We start from the raw sequence: 18,037 nt of genomic DNA on the forward strand, positions 1-18,037 counted from the left end.
AGCAATCATATTAAGGAGGAAAATAAAAGATTTGAAAACTAAAATTTGCAACCAAGGAGACAGATAATTGTTTTCTTAGACAGTTATAGTACCTCTCTCTCTGTCTACACACTATATGCTACAGGGTATATTATGTAGTTTGGAAAAGGTGAGCTTTAAGCAGATTAATCTGATATGAATAGATGGAAAGATTAGCTACTTGGTATTACCAAATGATACTCTCAAAATAGCATCTTGTTAACTATGCGCAACTGGCAATGCATCCTTCAAAGCAACCACATCAAACAGAACAAAAAGATAGATTATAGTAACACAACAAATCAGTCTGGGGCCAGACAAGGGAAAATTAAGATTCCAGCCAGCAAAACCTTTTTGCAACACAGACTTCATAGAGCAGCAACTCAGTCTTAGTTGTTACTCAGCACCAGACTTTACAAATTCATAGTAATAATTATGACTAAACTGACCATCAGTCCAAATATGCTTACTGGATTAGGATCCCACTGCTATACATTCTGAAGGAACTGTAGTATTACATTTTTAAAAAAGTAATTATGAATTGTTGCCCTTGCTTTGTATTGAAGAATCTGGCATGCATAATATAGTTTTCCAGGCTGTCACAATTAAGCTTTTTGTGGATGTTATCCCATGTACTTTTTTTTCTTTTTGTAGTAGACCAATAGATACCTTTTGTAGTAGCTGAGGTAGGCTGGAAGACAAGTAGAAAAATTGGCTTCTAAGAAGCTGATTGATTAACCAAAACATGGTGAGTCAACATGTTATTGATGCTGCTAATGGTATCAGGGAAGAGCAAATAACTCTCTCTTGTATTGATTCCAATTCCTGGAAAAAGGGCTTGACTCAAGTAAGGGCAGGAAAGTTGGGATGGTTGAATCCTGTACCTACTTTTGAAATGTATGAACCTGGATTTGTCTTGAAGATAGAATGCTTATTTAAAAATAATTTTAACTTGTAAGTCAAAGCACATAAAAGCAATAGAACACCATGCCAGTTTCTCTTCAGTAGAAGGAATGTTTGATTAGTTTGGGAACTTCTCCACTAATAGCGGTGCTTACCTTATTGGTCTATTTTATAAGATTTGTTTATTGCCTATTCAAATGAGTTTGGGCAGTTAACAATAACGGTGATCTATGATATTTGCTTCTACCAGCTCAGAAATGTAGAGAACAAGGTGTGAATTTTTTTTTTTATATCTATCTATCTATCTATCTATCTATCTATCTATCTATCTATCTATCTATCTATCTATCTATCTGATATGGCCACCTAGCTCACACTAGGTGGCTTATAGCAAAACCAGTAAAACCAATATAAAACATATCTCACCTTTCCCAACAAGACACCATGGCAACCCATACTACTCATCCTCTTGTTCAACTCCATCCTAGCTGAATGCCTGGGGGAAAAGCTAAATCTTTATGGTTCTTTGGAAGGCTGAAATGGTACTCCTCCCCCTTACCCAGAACTCGGGTGGGAGCCTGTTGCAAAGGGTCAGGATGGCTATAGAGAAGGCACCACCATGCCCTGAAAGTTGTCCAACAATTCAGTGGGTCATTTGGATCTCAGAATAAGCCATTATGATCTCAAAATGGGCCATTCAAGAGTTCCAGCAGAGGACTGACTTGTCAGGCCACTTCTGAAGCATTTGCACTGGCCTGCTTCAGGATAAGATTACTTCCATAACATTCAGAATTGCCTGTTCCAAGATTGGAGTGAACTTTCTGGAGTGCTTAGAATGGCTGATCTGGGACCAACAAAAATCCTGCACCTCATTCCACATAAAGAAAAAGAAAATCCAGCTGCCTGGAGGGTTTGCATGCCTGCTTGTCCTGCACTGAAAAGAAGGGTGAAAATGGAAAATTTCTTGTCAATTTCACCCCTGTTTATTTCAAGGAAGGCTGCAGAGGGAAACTGCAAACCAGTGTAAGAAGCATTTTCCTCAATGTACCTGTACTTCAGGAGTGGGGAGGCTGAGTTGCCTTCAATGGGAAACTGGAACCAGTGTCTCAAAAACAAACACACACAAACTCTAGCTCTGTAGTAGTTTCAGCTGAACCACTTCCAACATGGGAGTACAGAGTCCTGCAGCTGCTTTCAAAGTGGCTCAAAATTCCTACGTACAAGCTTTAATTGTATCCTCTGGGGAGAAAAAAAATCCATAGAAGAAAATGATGACCCATCAGAGAAGAACAAACACAGGATAGGGCACTGCTGGCAAGTATCTTCTTCAAAAAGTGCTCTTTGAAATAATTACAGCATTAACTTCTTCCTTTTATCGTCCTCCTGTGTGTTGTTGCTGTAAGCATCTTTTTGGGAAAATCCAGCAGTTTGATTTTCCAAAGATGTATCACATGAAACTTTGTTATCCATACTTTGTTCATTCATGAAATACAATCTTGCCAACAATGATGAAGACTCAAAATAAATGTTGGTTGAAAGGTAAGAAGTACTGTATCCATAGCAAGTTATAACGAAGGCTACACCTGACACTTGTATTTCCAATACCGAATAGTTACTACAGCTTCATTAAATTATAATACATTATCCCTTACATTAGAATTAAGACATTTCCTTGCCACTGATGCAACTGCATGTTAACTGTATTTTAAAGAAATGTAATCATCTATAAGGCAGCTAAATTCTGATTTCCACAAGTCAAATGCAGGATTCACTCCCTCTGAGTTTTCTTGGATTTTTTTTCCCGGAAATTTTCAAAGAACTGCTACTCAGCCCACAAACATTGTTCTCCTTGTGCTTTCCAATGAATACCATCAAAGAATCTCCAGCTGGCTTCTCAAACAACTTTTTTACAGTATCTTTCTAGTTCAGAATATAGAAATTCCGGGGGCCAAAAAAACCTATTGATATTATGAGCTGGCCATATGATCATGGAGAGATTTTATGATTCAGTATGTTTTCAAGTCTTGCTTGCACATTTTCAGAATAGCTGCCAGTGCCCTTGCAGCTTGCATTTATTCTACCTTCTATAAGATACCCTTCAAAAGCAGATTTAAGCAGCAAATCATGCATGAAGTATACTTCAGCTCACTGTCTTAGTGCTGCTGTTGGTTCTTTTTAACTCTTTATTGTACTTTTTAAAAATACAATAGTGTAGCAAAACTACATTTACTTTACATTTAAGTACTTACTGAGTAAACATACCCTTTTTACTGCACCCAAGATAGCATTTGCCTTTTTAGCAGATGCATCACATTTCTGGCTCATGTTTAAATTGTGGTCAACAAGGACACCCAGATCCCTTTCACATATACTACTGCCAAGCCAAGTCTCAACCTTTTTACATTTGTTCATTTCATGTTTCCTATCTAGATGCAAGATTTACATTTCTCCCTGTTCAATTCTAGTTTATTCATTTCAGTTTCAACCCATTGCTCAAGACTATCTTCTATTATTGTTGTTACTGTTATCTTTCTCCTTTGAAGTACATTAGCCACCCGCCCCATCCAAATACTTGATAAAATTATTCTACAACCAATTTCTGCTTACTATTCTTTATAATTATTATTGAATATTTGGTAATACTATTCATTTTTTTGTTAAATAAATTTAATGATAGAACTATGGAGATGTTGAGTTTGGTAATAGACATCATATGAAAGCATGTGGAGCATGGCTTCTTGAATTCTTTTCAACCTCTTAATATTGGCCTAATTCTGAATCATGTGACCAGGAAAGAAGCTAAATGGGAGGGTGGGTGCTTAGAATGGAGGGTTGGCAATATTCCTGGAGACTTCCCTAGGGGTGATTTGGCAAACTTTCCAGTTCTTTTTTTTTTTCCCCTCAGCAGTCCCCAATCTGATCCAGCCCATTTCAAATACAATCTTTTCTTTAACTTCCTACACATCAGCATTGGACTTGTTCTGTTCAATTTTTGGAGGGTTATCCTGTTGATGGACAGATAGAATCCTGACTCCTTTTACATAATTCAGAGTTGTTGAGGGTCAGGTGGCATAGAAGTTTAATACATTATGATTATTTCTAAATGTCCATTGGGTTGGAAAGAATAAAAAACCATAATGGTTTTAAATTATATTCTTTCTTTAACATAAAGCTAGGTTGTGTCCAAATAGTGATATCTCTTTCTTTTCATTTTTGCTGATAAAAAAGGAAGAAATGGTCACTGCTTGAATATTTTTTAAAAAATATGCAGATAATGCAGTTTTTCCCCCTAGGAAAACTATATTCATTCAGGATACAAAAATCATGTTGACCTCAGAAACTAGTTCTGTATTCTTAGGTACCACTTTGCCTTCTTTTTAATTATACAAAGAAACTAATTTGACAGTTTCAGGGTACAGCTTCTGGCAAATTGGATTGAGGATTACCATCTCCTTCTTTTCTGAAAGATCCAAGGCAAATTAAATCAGTCCCTGAAGGTCTTTCTTGACAGATTTTCTTTCATTGACTTTTCATTATTTTGTGAAGAAATTTCTAAGAATAACTTCTGTTAATGTGGAAATGCATGGTTTTGAGAAATACAGAAATAAGCATACAATAGTCATCTTAGAAAAATAACTAATTCCTTTTGTAAAAGTAATGTTAATTATATACAGTATATGATTAACTTTATGCCCTCAATATCAACCAAAAGTTAAAGCTACTAAGATTACTCAAACTAGTAACATTCAATTATCCTACTTTTTCTTTCAAAATAGTACTCTGCCATCTAGGTGCTCAGAAGTAGTTTAGAGGCATTCCTGCATTATGTTGTTGTCACACTTTCTCCTAACACTGGTTATCAACTTTTGGCTGACGGAATTTCTAAATGTAGTCTCTACACAGACATTCTTTATGTTTTTACAGAAAAAATATTGTAGTGGAGTTTTTGGGAGAAGGGGGAAAGGCTTTTTCCCTACTGTAACATATTCACTTTGCATTAGTGTAAGTCCAAGAATACACAGTAGCAATTTACCTAACATAAATTAATATTTTCTGAAACTTGAATTTATATCCTGCAGAATTTGGACCTTCTTTCAAAAGATCCCAGTTCTACATATGCATAGGGTATGTCTTCCAATCCATTCCCCAATTACACTTTCTCTTACTATTATTTGTGTAAATGGGGCCTTAATTTACATTTTTACATACAAAAGTCCCATTTCACTGTAAAGGTTACAGACATAAAGTAAGTTGCATGTATTTATAAGAGAGCAGTATTCTTTCCTGCATTCCATTCTATGCCACAACTAGTCCATCTTTGGCCCATAGAATTTTTCAAGCATAGATGAAAAACAGTGCAAGGTTTAAAACATCAGGCAGGTTTCAAAAGGATTAAAATTGTAGCCTTTCATACATAGGCTAAAATGTATAAGAGAAATCTAATAAATAAATAAAATGAATAGAATTTTTCTAAAAACAGTGATACATAAGACAAATACCAAAAAATTCAATTTATTGGGCAAATAGTACCTGATTAGATTACATTACTCAAGTGAAAAAAAACAAAACTTAATATACTCATTGACATTATGTCTCCCTTAGAAGTGTGACTGCCATTTTTGTTAAGTAGAATTTCATTTCCTTGAGAGCTTCAAGAAAAATATAATCAAAAATACATATAAATTGAGACAAACTTAGAGGTCTGCTTCTGCTTCCCACTTCTTAACATGCTATTCTTAGTATGTTCACAGCCTACAAAATCTTTATTTGGGAGATGGAGATGAACATCACATAACTGTACCATCTCTGGAGAAAACAGCTGAATAGCCATTAGAGCACTGTTACCAATGAGGGCATTAGGCAAATATCATAGTCAGGTCAGATTAATACTAAAGCATTGTTCAGCATTACAGGAACCAACCTGCTCAAGCCATGTTGGACTTGATAATCCCCCTGATCTTCTCCTCTGGGGTCTTTTGCTATACTCAAGAAGGACAAATGGTTAGTTTGCAGAAACAATCCCATTTCATTCTGTAGCTTATATCAATAAACTATTATTTAAATTTCCTCTGTTTCCCAATCGCACAAAGCAAATTGAAGTTAGTTCATACCAGTTATATGCATACTTTCAATCTCATCTTCTGGCATGTACTTGACAAAAGAGAAGAGTTGAGAACTACTTGATTTCAAGGCTCAATCAGGTATCTTCCTGTAAAGCTAAATTATGATTTATCATTATATCCAAAGCAAGCTATTATATCCTGCATCTCTAACACTGTATGTATGTATGTATGTATGTTATGTATGTATGTATGTATGTATGAAGTTCTTGGTGCTCTCTGAGGTTGGTTGATTGCTTTTAAACATTTCATTACCCAATTACTTAACATCATCAGTGCGAGTGAGTGTGTGGTTTGCTCCCTGTTTATATACAGTAGCTTGCCCTGCTGGTTTGGGTGTGGTTTTCTCCTTGGTTTGCTTGATTAGGATATTGTTTGTCTGGTGTTAATCCCTGCTTATCTGTGTGTTGGCTGCTACAGAGGATGTATTCTGATTTTTTGTTTCCTTCTTAGCTTTTTTATTGTCCCTTTTGAATGTTGTGTAAATATGGTTTATTTCTATGCATCTATTGATGGCCGATTTGTCTGAATGCCAAGTTTCCAGGAACTCCCTAGTGTTTTTGGATTTAGCTTGGTCTAGTTTTCCGGTTGAAACTATGGCTGTCTAATCTGCTGAGTCTGTCCATGTGTTGTGAGATTAACGAGTTTTCATTGTGTCTTCTGACTGCTAGTTGGTGTTCATGGATGCACTCTGATAGTCTTCTGCCTGTCCTGGTGTTATCCTTTTCATAAGCTTGTGTTGGTTATGCTGTAGTGGGTTGAGTGGTCAGACACTTTTTGATTGCGTGGATATCCATTTTGTTGGAAGATGTTGTATAGGAGATCTGTTTCCTTTTTCTGGTGTTCTGGGTTGCTGCAGTGCATCTGTATTCATCTGAATAATGTTTTTACACAGCTCCTCTTATGGTTACTTTGGTAATGGAGCACTTGGTTAATGTGGGTTGTTTTTCAATAGACTTGTGTTTCAGATTTGCTATTGTTTCCTCTACTGATGAGGATTTCCAGGAAGGGTAGTGTGTTGTTGTTTTCTTCACCATTCAAAAGAAACAATAAAAAAGCTAAGAAGAAAACAAAAAGACCAGAACACATACTCTCCAGCAGCCAATGCCCAGATAAGCAGGGATTAACACCAGACAAACAATCAAGCAGAAAACAATACACTAATCAAGGAACTACCAAGAGAAAACCACCCCCACCAACACTGGCAGGGCAAGCTACTGTATATAAACAGAGAGCAAACCCCACACTCATTAGCACTGATGATGTAACCTAGTCAGGTAATGAAATGTCTGCAAGCAAACAACCAAAATCAGAGAACACCAAGGACTCCACAATTCAATCCTGAGCTACATATATTCTCCTCTATTCAAGTATAAGTGAATGATTAACTCATAGTTGAAGCAATCCAGTGCCCATTTATTTTGCAGAAACAATGCAAATAAACCTAAGAGATTTATGGTATACTCTTATTTCATATTACATATTTGTGATTAAAAACAACAACAATTATGACACTGTATAGGCATTCTAGTATATACAGAAAGCCATTTGTGTAAAGCAGTTCATACAAATCAAATGATTTCATCAAGTACTACAAACCATTTCTTTTTTAATATTATAGTTAAAAATCACCACATCTCAAAGGAAACCAGTCTGCACACTTATCTTTTCATTTGGAATAATATCCATTTGCATATCTACACCATGATGCAAACACAGCATCTTCTTAAGTTGTCTGGAGACCTATTAATGAGAGCTATATCTGCCCCCCCCCAAAACAACAACAGTAAGTGTTCTGTCATGTTCCCAATGCAACTATTTTTAAGGATATTAATAATTCACAAAATGTTCATTATTTGAGGTGAGGGACCACATAGTTGTACAGTATAGCATCTGTCACTTTCCATTATATTACTCATAGTATTACATGTTCTAGGCTGAAACACCAGATACATTCATACCTAATGCTAAGTCTTAATTTTTAATTTGTATGATCTGAAGGATAAGAAACGTATAAGTGTAAGCCATAATGGGTGGAACATTTGGGCGAAACCCATTATGTTTAATGTAATAAGACCTGATCCACGCATAATGCTAAAATGTGAGTTTGCATTTGAAGACCGTTCATAAGTCACAGACAGTTTAAAATATAGCTGCTATAATTGGATCAGGGCTTATAGCTGCTATAATTGGAACAGGGTGAATACTGATATTTCATCAGTATATTTCATCAGTATTAGAACAGCATAACTGGACTGCTTCCAGATTCAGCTCAAAGTGCTGCTATGGAACTTTGGAATCCTAAATGGACTTTTCCCCCATGCTAGTCTTAACTATCATTGAAACTAATGTCCCGACATTTTTAATAAGAAAACTTCTCATGCAAGGTAGAAGGCAAGTATCTAATGAGCTTCCTGAACTGAGATGTTCATCTGTGGAATGTTCTCAGGAAGGCTCGCCTACTTTTTATATCTGCCTTATTTCTATTATATAAAATCTAATGCTCCCCTAACCTTTTGAAATATTTTAGGCCACTTATGATTTTCAAAATTTTCTTTTTAAAACCTTGTTCTTTATTCAGCTCTGTAGTTTTTTGTGAGACAATTATATTATTATTATTTTATTATAATTTGTTCTGAGAGTATTTGCTATGTCGGCTATTTGATTATATTGATTAACACGTGAAACAAATTAGAAGGTTGCTAAAGTAGTTATGTGAATCAGGAAAATAAGTTCAGTGACCTAGCAGGTATGAAAGTTATATGTTGAGGATTCCTTCTTTAGTCAAAAAAGAAACAATAAGTAGTTAACATGTATACCCTATGTTATTTCAGTGGCCATTCAACAGATTAGATACTGTTCCACAACTGGGCAACCAAGAGGGTTGCATAATTCTCCCACATTTTATTCTACCCACTTAGAACAAGAAGGCAATAACAGAAACAACATGCAAGTACTATTGGAACTGTTTATTTATGTACTTATTTACTTACTTACTTGGGCTTATAAACTAACTCCAGTAAGAAATGACCCTAAACAGTTTAAAAACTCTAGAGAATAAATAAACCTCTAGTCATTAAATAAATATACAATTTCAGTAAATTACAATTCTTTCATTTTGCAGATCAGTGATGGTCAGTAAATGTGCTGATACTGATTAAATAGATCATTTTCTAATCAAATCCTTATATCAAGGGTGCCCCTCAAGTCACTTTCGAATGGGAACTATAATTGGTGGTAGTTTCTCCTTCTGTCAACTATTACAAAGAGAGAAGCAGATATCTGAAAGTAGGTTCTCCTCTGCTGTAAATTGGCATGTCTCCACCTAAGAATCACCTGAAAAAACTGCCCTCTAAATCTAACCTAATTTAGTCATTCATATATTATCTATACAGTCATATTTCATCAGCCAGAAATCTTCACTTTAAGAAAGCCTGTTATCCATTCACTGAGGGCTTCAAGTTTTTTTTAAATGTAGTATTTTATTTTATGTTCCTCAGTTCCTTTAATGGCCTTCTGCATGTTTTATGAGGCACCGTCAACCATTACTCAGAAGGTAAAAAAATAAAAAATAAAACAAAAATAAACTACAGCATCATTTTTATACTATTATGACACATATCAGGATGAGCTGCGAAGTAAGAAAGAGATCACTTCATAATAATTCAAATTCCCACTTTCCTATGAAAGTGACGATGGTCTTGGACTACATAGTCATCTTCCCTCAACATATCTGAGAAAGCTTTTGTTAGCATTTTAAAAAGGGCAGGAGAGTCTTGATTACTTCTTGTGGTTTTTCAATTTTAATAATAACTTATTTGAGTGGTTTATGCCAATATACTTTTTTTTCCTAATCAGACCTACAGGTCTATAATGGTTTTGCATCTTCAAAGGAGATGCAGACAAGAGGTAGAGAGTATCAGAATATGGAGAGTGAGTGTCCATTTCTAACTTTAATTTAAAATTGGCTAAATCCATTAGGAATTTTGGATGAAGTGGAAAAAAAAAAAAAAGGAAATGCCATTGCCCTGCAAGCAAGAACTGGTGGGGCCACAACACAGATGAAGTAATAGAAAACAGAGAAGCTAAAGTGATCTGGGACTTTAGAAACAGACAAGCATCTGCCACATAACACCCCAGATGTAACAATTGTCGATAGGAAAGACAAAAATTTCTGGATAGTGGACATTGTAATACCTGGAGATGGCAGAAGTCAAGAGAAAAAACTGGAGAAAATCACAAAATACAAAATACAAAGACCTGCAAATAGAAACAGAACGACTGTGGCAAAAGAAAACAAAGATAGTACCAACAGTAACAGGGCCTTGGATGCAATCCCAAAACATCTGGAGTACCACTTGAAGACAAAATCACCATCAGTCAATTGCATAAGGCAGCTTTACTTGGAACAGCTTACACCCTGCGACAATACTTTTAACACCATCGAACAACAACATCTGCCTATCCCAGGTCCTTGGGAAGAACTTGACAGGTGGATAAAAATGCCAAATTCAGTCTAAACATCTGGCTGATTGTGTGACCAACAATAATAATACCCTAAAATCGAGAATCATTCTCTAATAATAATAAGGAATAATTGTAATAGGGAATAATGATTCCCTAATAATAGGGAAGTGATGCAATATCTAAAGTAAAAGAACCTTACAGGTAATAATCCAACCTTGGATTGCACTGATATCAAACAATTACTCTATCATCTATAATTGGGAATATTTTTTTGTGTGTGTGTAAAACTCAAAGTTTTCTTAACCATTTATGTAATCCTTAATAACATTATAGCTGCATGATGAACACATGATGTCATCCTAACAGGTTTTATAGATCACTACTGGAAGGGCTATTTTTGTAACTAAAATGGCTATTCTTGAGGCCATATAGCATAAATATATATATATATATATCAATTTTACAAATTTTAATAATGTCAGGTTTATACTTACACTATTAACAGAAGTGGATATACGTTTCGATCTGAGAAATCCTTTGGAAATGTTAACTGTAAAGGAAGTTCTTTTAAGAAAAGAGCAAAACATTAAGGACTGGTAGTTTGAAAGATGAATTAAAAATATTATTTGAAAATATTTTGCCTTTTTGAAAAACTTCTAGGTATATTTACCATAGTCATCAATGTGAAGCATTCTAGTTTCTGTTCGGAGTTTTTTCCTCATTAAAACTGCTTCTTTTAAAAGAGAGTTATTTTCTAAAATATAAAACTCTGTAAAATAAAAAGGCAAAGAAAGGTACAAAGGTATATGCATGCTTAATTAAATGGAAATTCTAAAACACAATTTACAATATAATTCATGTCTTTAAGAAAGTCCAATTTTTAGAAAAGCACATTTAAAGAATGGAATAAATATGCACATACATGCACGCATACACACATACTGTATATAGACAGATATGTTCCAATAATCTCTTCCATTATTAACTATAAAACATTATTTCAATTTATAAGAACTATAACACATGGAGAATAGTAAGCCAAAACTTTTACAACCTGCCATACTTCAAATGGAATCCAATCAGACTTTAACTACTGAGCCTTCATGGCCAGACTCATTTGGAAGTATGGAGTTCCAGCCTGCATTTCCAATAAAATTGGAAGCTTAAAGAAAAACATGCATGGGCCTCTCTATATGGAATGAGCATTTTTCTCCTGGCTTTGATTTTGCTATGCTTTGCTAAATCCATGGATAATCTTCACATATTCAATTAAGGGTCTTTAATAAACAGCACCTCATGTATATAGTCCTTTTTATAGGCCTCCAGCTTTGTATATGGTCCTAAAGGTTTTACTCCATACTGCACCCAATTAATGTGCCATATGATTTTCTGCCGTATATGCAATTTGGCTTTTACATAAAGGAATCAAGTAGAGTAGAAGAGAAAAGTCTGTCCAAAGTATAAAAACAAAGTTAAAGAACATTTTATTTTTGGAGATGCTAGGGGTGATAATAGCCAAAAATGCTGTTAAGAGAGATGATACCAGCATTTTGCCCAAGATGATATCTTTGATTTATCGTGCAACTCCTATATATCTCTGGAAGTGCTTTTAACACTAAAATTCTATCTCAAATTAAGTAAAATGGGAGATAGTTTCTGAAGAACAAATGATATTCATGGATTTTGATTTGTCTATTTACAAATGCACATTTATTCAATATTATGCTTTATCCACAAATCTATAAACTTTTAAAAAATTACAATATGAAGGATTACTTTTTTTTTTTAAATCCAGTTGTATATGGATAACTATTTGACCTGATTCTTCTTAGCTTTCAAACAGATTTTTAAATTGGTAAACGATATCACATTTAGTGGAAGAATTAATAATCTAACTAGGATGTAGTTTCAGAGTGTCAACTAAAAATTGTGCTGTTTTATGTACAATAATTTGACTAAACTTCAATCACATAATTTTTGTTCCATTAATAGGAGAGATGATCAAGTTTTACATTCAGGCATTATGTACTTAATTGATTTTATTATATTTTTAAATAATAACACACAGATGTGTATGTATGTATGTATATATATATATATATATATATATATATATATATATATATATATCTCACCTAATTTAGTTCCCAAAATTTTTTATAGAAATAAAATTTTCCTCTGAATTTTTACAGGTGAGAATTTGACAAAGGATCAGTACAGCAGTGTTTTATTTCTAAAAGTCTGATGTCACTGCTTAACTTACTGCTATCATCTACTTATCAGCAAGAATACTGTGCTTTAAAGAGAATATCAAAATGCATATATGAACGTTCATTTAAATTAAATATTTCCCCAAGTAAAGTGAACAGTTCAATTATCCAAATGATGCATGCTTGCACTGAGTATACTAAAAAGTTACACATTTCAGAAAACCTAGATGTGTTTGTGTGTATATGTCTGTCTTATTTGTATATGCATGTGTGTTAATGTGTTGAGTTTGCTTAAAGAGAGATTTAAGCAAACTAATATTTGTTTCATTAAAAAAGGATAAATAGATAAGTAGCACTCAGAAGACAATTCCTTAATCCAGACTAATTGTATTAGTGCTTTAAAGTATTTTAAAGAGTATATTAGAGGTACTGTAATAGGAACTCAGTTTGCATACTTAGTGAAAGAGATTGTGACATTGTGCCATCTAATTATTGTAAGCATTAATGGGAGACAAAAGATACACATTATTGTATGATCAGTCTGTAAAATCCCTGATATGTTATAGTCACTGTATTAATTTCAGTCTGCTCTTATTGCTTACATGCATATTTATTCCTAGGTTGTAATTAAGATGAGCTTTAGAAATTAATTTCCTGAAGGTCTCAAATGAAAGGGAGAAACGCCACAAGAAAATCCCCAATGAACTGAGATAGCTTACTTTCAGGATTACTTGTACTGTGCAGGCTGACAGACGGAACACCAGGTCCTACAATACACAGAAAAACGTGCACACAGAGGAAGTAAATAAATAAATAAAAAACTAGCTTTGGGCTCCTCAACTAAAATAAATAAATAAATAAAAAACAGCAAAAAGATAAATTACTCTAACACATAGTTTTCAAAACTACTACTGCGTATGCTTTAATACTTAGCATATGAATGGTGCCATTAATGCCAAAGCAATAGGGTAGTCTGCTGGGAAATAATAAATGTATGATTGTTATTATCCTCATCATCTCAATTTTACAGCTGAGAAACTGACACATAGAGCGATTAATAGTCTGATTATATAAAACATGGAGCACCTGCAGCTACTATTAAATCAAAAAGAGAACAGGGAGCATTCAGACTTTGCAAAGTCATTTGGAGGTTATTAGAACACTGAGAGGAAATCTCAGAAGAAACATATCCTAGCTTCAGATCTTGCAGTTTTGATTCAATGTTCAGATGAGAGTGCCATGATAAAGAGGATGCCTGATTTCATAGAATAATAGAGACTGAAGGGGCCTTTTAGGGTGTCAAATCCGTCCCCTTGCTCAATGCAGAAATTCAGATTAAAGCATTCCAGCTTCCACTTGAACACTTCCAGTGAAGAAGTCCACTCATTCTTTCTCCTCCCCCCCATTTTTATGGTGCTGCAATTTCCATTATTTAGCATACAAGTTGCCTTTAGAATTTTTTTCTTTATAACCGTGGACTGCTGAAATGACTACAGAAAAAAACCCCCAAAAAATCTATGTATGTAGTTCATTCTCCTGCAACATCCATAACCTTCCTTGGTGTCTTATTAATGATAACAAGAAATGTTGTTTGTGTCACTGATTGACAAATGTAATCATACAACTAGCCAGGTTTTTGGCTGCATGTAATTTGATAGTTGGAGAGCATACTGAAGTTTTTAAGAAATCTTCCAAGGAATGAGTAATGTTCTCTTAAATAGTTTAAAATTAACTGATCACTATAGGTTTAGTACATCTTTTATACAATTACTTCTAGCCATCTCTCTCCCTTGGTCCATTATTTCATGGACCATTCTATCATAGGAATGATAGAATTAGTCAGGACAAAATATAAATTGTCCACTAACACAATTTTTGTGTGTAATATACAAAACAAATATATAATACAACAGTTGAAATTTTGTAATTATTATAATTACATAAAACCTTTTATTTGTAGTAAAGTTATCACTGATATTTGATGCTTTTGATGTTCAAAAACATTTTATTATTATTTTTTAAATAGTAATCCCTTTCTTTAATACAATCAGATTGGCTTACCCTTACACTGTAGGATGAAATACTTGATTGAAGGACTAAACTTTGCATTAAAATATGTGCAATGATCTTTCATAAAATTGCATGAGAGGCATTGACGATTCAGCAGTTCAATTGTTGACACACTGAGGCAGTAAAAGAAATTGATCAAGCACATGAAAACCTATAGCTAATATTTACTACAAATATATTATTATAGGAGTAAATTCTTTGGTTTTCATTGACAATATTTCAGACACTACTGTACAGGAATACATTATATCTTCTCCCCAAATTCCTCTCTACATATCACCAATTTTTTCTCTGCAGGGTAGCAAAGGAATGCAGTGGGGAACAGAGGGTGTAGAAGTACATGTTTGTGAATACCAGGTTTATAACAAAAGAGAACAACACTGATTGTAACTTCATTTTTTTCTACTTCTATTTCCTTGAAATGTTCCAATGCATATAAAATGCTAACTAGGTTTAGTATTATACTTTGAAAGAAGCCTTTGGGTTATTATCATTCTGTCACAATATATATTGTTCCTATAACATTTGCTTCTTTTATAAACCCACAGATTCATGTAGAATTTCTAAGGAATGCATGGGGATTTCTTTTGACATTTAAGTTAATAGCTTTTTGTAAACAAAGAGACACAGTCCTGTCAATCACTCAGGAATGACACTGCACCCAATCTGCTTACCTATGTAATTGTCTTCCTCTTGGTGAATTCTCAGTACTTAAAAAATAACTGGCAAAATGAGAAAAAATACCTTCAGCCCAGATAAATATTTACTAATTTGCTGTACATATAAACATAATGAACATCAGACCTAAGGATTTCAGTGATATAGGAGAAGAGCAGGATCATTCTTACCATTAGACAGACTGAAGTGGCTGTCCACAAAACATCTAGAGACAGGCTTATTTCTTTATATTGCACCTAATTTTTCATTAGCAAAGAAGCTCTGCAATTCTAGTCTTATTTTCCCCTTTCATACCAGAATAAAATATCTAATTCATTTTTTGAGGCCATAATACAAGTTTATCATCATTAACATGTTACCTGATCATTCATGTTGACTAGAATGTGTCCTCAGATGGTTAAGAAGGGAACTCAGAGTTAGCGTATCTGGCTTTGTAAAAATAAAATACAAATTGGGCTATTGCATATGCTATGTTCTATGCAGATGGAGCTTAATTAATGATTAAGTCACTTGTTCTATTAGAAGTCTTACTGCTTTGTGTTCAAAAGAGATTGTGTGCCTGAATTCTGCCAATTTAAAAAGGAGAAGCGAATTTACTAAAGATCAGGCAGAACAACTGGTCTTGTTCTTAGAAAGAGGATACAGGTATTCAAAGTACCTGCCTTCTCTGCATTAAAGACAAAACGAAACAGAGACCTTAGCTGATTCTCATGCCAGGCACCAATAACTAAGCATCTGTTACATGGCAATCTTAGTATACTCTAAACCACTGGAAAATGGCCTAGACACTTCAACACTTCTACACATTTAAATAAAATCCTTTATAAATCCCACCACATTCAAGGAGGTTTATTTCTATATAAGTACATACAGGATTGAAGTCTTAACAAAGGACAGTTATTAACAAATGATGTTTTTCAGGAGTTTCTAAGAACTCCCTTCTGTTAACAGAATTGGGAAGCAAGTCCATTTACAACCTAAGAAAAAACAAGAACCATTCTTTATTTTTCTTGAAGGTGTGCAAAATTAAACATGGAATCATCCAAAGGTTCAAATGTATTTAATTTTAAAATCCTAATTATTTGACTATTTAAGATTCTAAAGCAAGCAAATAAAAAAGACTACTTGGAAATATTGTTGCCAAACCCAGTGTTTGGATTTTCTTATTTCAATTGGTTCAGTGAACCAGAATTTGTTACAGCCTAGCCTTGTTTTATTATTCAGGAAAAGTTGTTAGAATACATCAGGAAATTAAATACAGTTTATACTTATGGCTTGTGGCTAACTTACATTAGCATTTGATAATAAAAGAATCAGGATTAACATTGGTATATCCATAACATTGATTCTATCTTGATAACACAGATATTTTACCTGAACAGACAAAGAAAAATAATGCTCACATCTTTTGGGTATTTTCATCATATGCCAAGATTTTTATAACTTCCCAGTTCCCTGATGTCAGATGTCGTATACTAAATTGTTCATTTTTGATCTGCAAGAAAATAATAAATTTAACCTTTTTTCCCCCATGATTCTCCTTAATTGACCAAAGTGATGATTGGCAGCAGAGGTCAAATTCTATGGGCCCCTCTGGTATCAATCATACAGCTTGAAAGTAAGAGGAGTTAATAAATTAACAAATGAAATGAAAAATAAAAATAGATATATTGAGAGTTTATAAAATTAAGAGTGAGAGGAAGGATACATGAGAATATATGGAATATATTTAGCAGGGAGTAAGATAAGGAGTTATGTTGTCAAGATGGTGTTGTCAAAATTCTTGTAGTGATGCTTGAGATTTGTTGGCTGAGAAATGTATGTGTGTGTATTTCTGTATGCAGATGATGCTGTGTTTTTGCCTGAGAGCATGAATGATTTGCAGCAAATGTTAGATATATTGTATGATGTGGTAAGAAATATGAATCTGAAAATTCATGAATCAAAGATCAAGGTAGTTGTATTTGACAGGGAAAATTGAATGAATGAATACAAGTTTTACATAAATGGTGTAAAAATAAAGCAAATAGATGACTTCATGTACCTTGGTAGAATGTTAACTGAAGATGGGGAAATGGATGCACATGCAAATGGTGGTAGAAAGGTAGTACATAGCATGTAGGCTGTTGTGAAGAATGAACGTGTGTTGAAATAAGCAAAAATGGCCTTGTAAAAGAGGGTGCTTCTGGATATTGTCTTGTATGAAAATGAAAGCTGATTATGTCAGGAATATATAAAAACTGAGCTGAATGCAATGAGAATGGGTTACTTAAGTGCGCAGTAAAATAGGAATGTAAAACAGAGTCAAGAATGAATGGAACTAGACTCAATGCAAAAGTGAGTGATGAATACAAAAGCAGTATGCCTGGGGCATCTGCAGAGAGGTAAAAAAGTCAATATGGCAGCCTGAATTGCATGTAAAAAAAAAAAAGGGTAAGGTCTTCAATTGTGTAGTTGGAGCTGCTTTGACTTTTTGAGCCTCCCCTTCCACCCAGGTGCTCCGGAAGTACTTTGAGATGGTTGAGACATATTACAGAATGAGGATCAAACTGCAAAACAAATATATAAAGG

The 18,037-nt window shown here is 34.1% G+C and overlaps 1 protein-coding gene across 1 annotated transcript in view; it reads right to left on the reverse strand.

Annotated features, from left to right (window-relative positions):
* The window catches only part of DPP10 (dipeptidyl peptidase like 10), a 259,921-nt gene that overhangs the window by 20,858 nt on the left and 221,026 nt on the right, over nt 1–18,037 (reverse strand). The window contains exons 14-19 of the mRNA XM_088146483.1: nt 16,870–16,961; nt 15,463–15,510; nt 14,780–14,901; nt 13,438–13,485; nt 11,179–11,277; nt 11,003–11,072 (exon numbers count right to left, since the gene is read on the reverse strand). Coding sequence (XP_088002609.1) covers nt 11,003–11,072; nt 11,179–11,277; nt 13,438–13,485; nt 14,780–14,901; nt 15,463–15,510; nt 16,870–16,961 — 479 coding nt within the window. The remainder of the gene's footprint in view (nt 1–11,002; nt 11,073–11,178; nt 11,278–13,437; nt 13,486–14,779; nt 14,902–15,462; nt 15,511–16,869; nt 16,962–18,037) is intronic.

Source organism: Python bivittatus, unplaced genomic scaffold (assembly GCF_059951505.1).
Source record: "Python bivittatus isolate LINGU-HERP-01145 unplaced genomic scaffold, Pbiv_v1 ctg000480_np1212, whole genome shotgun sequence".
Lineage (NCBI taxonomy): Eukaryota > Metazoa > Chordata > Lepidosauria > Squamata > Pythonidae > Python > Python bivittatus.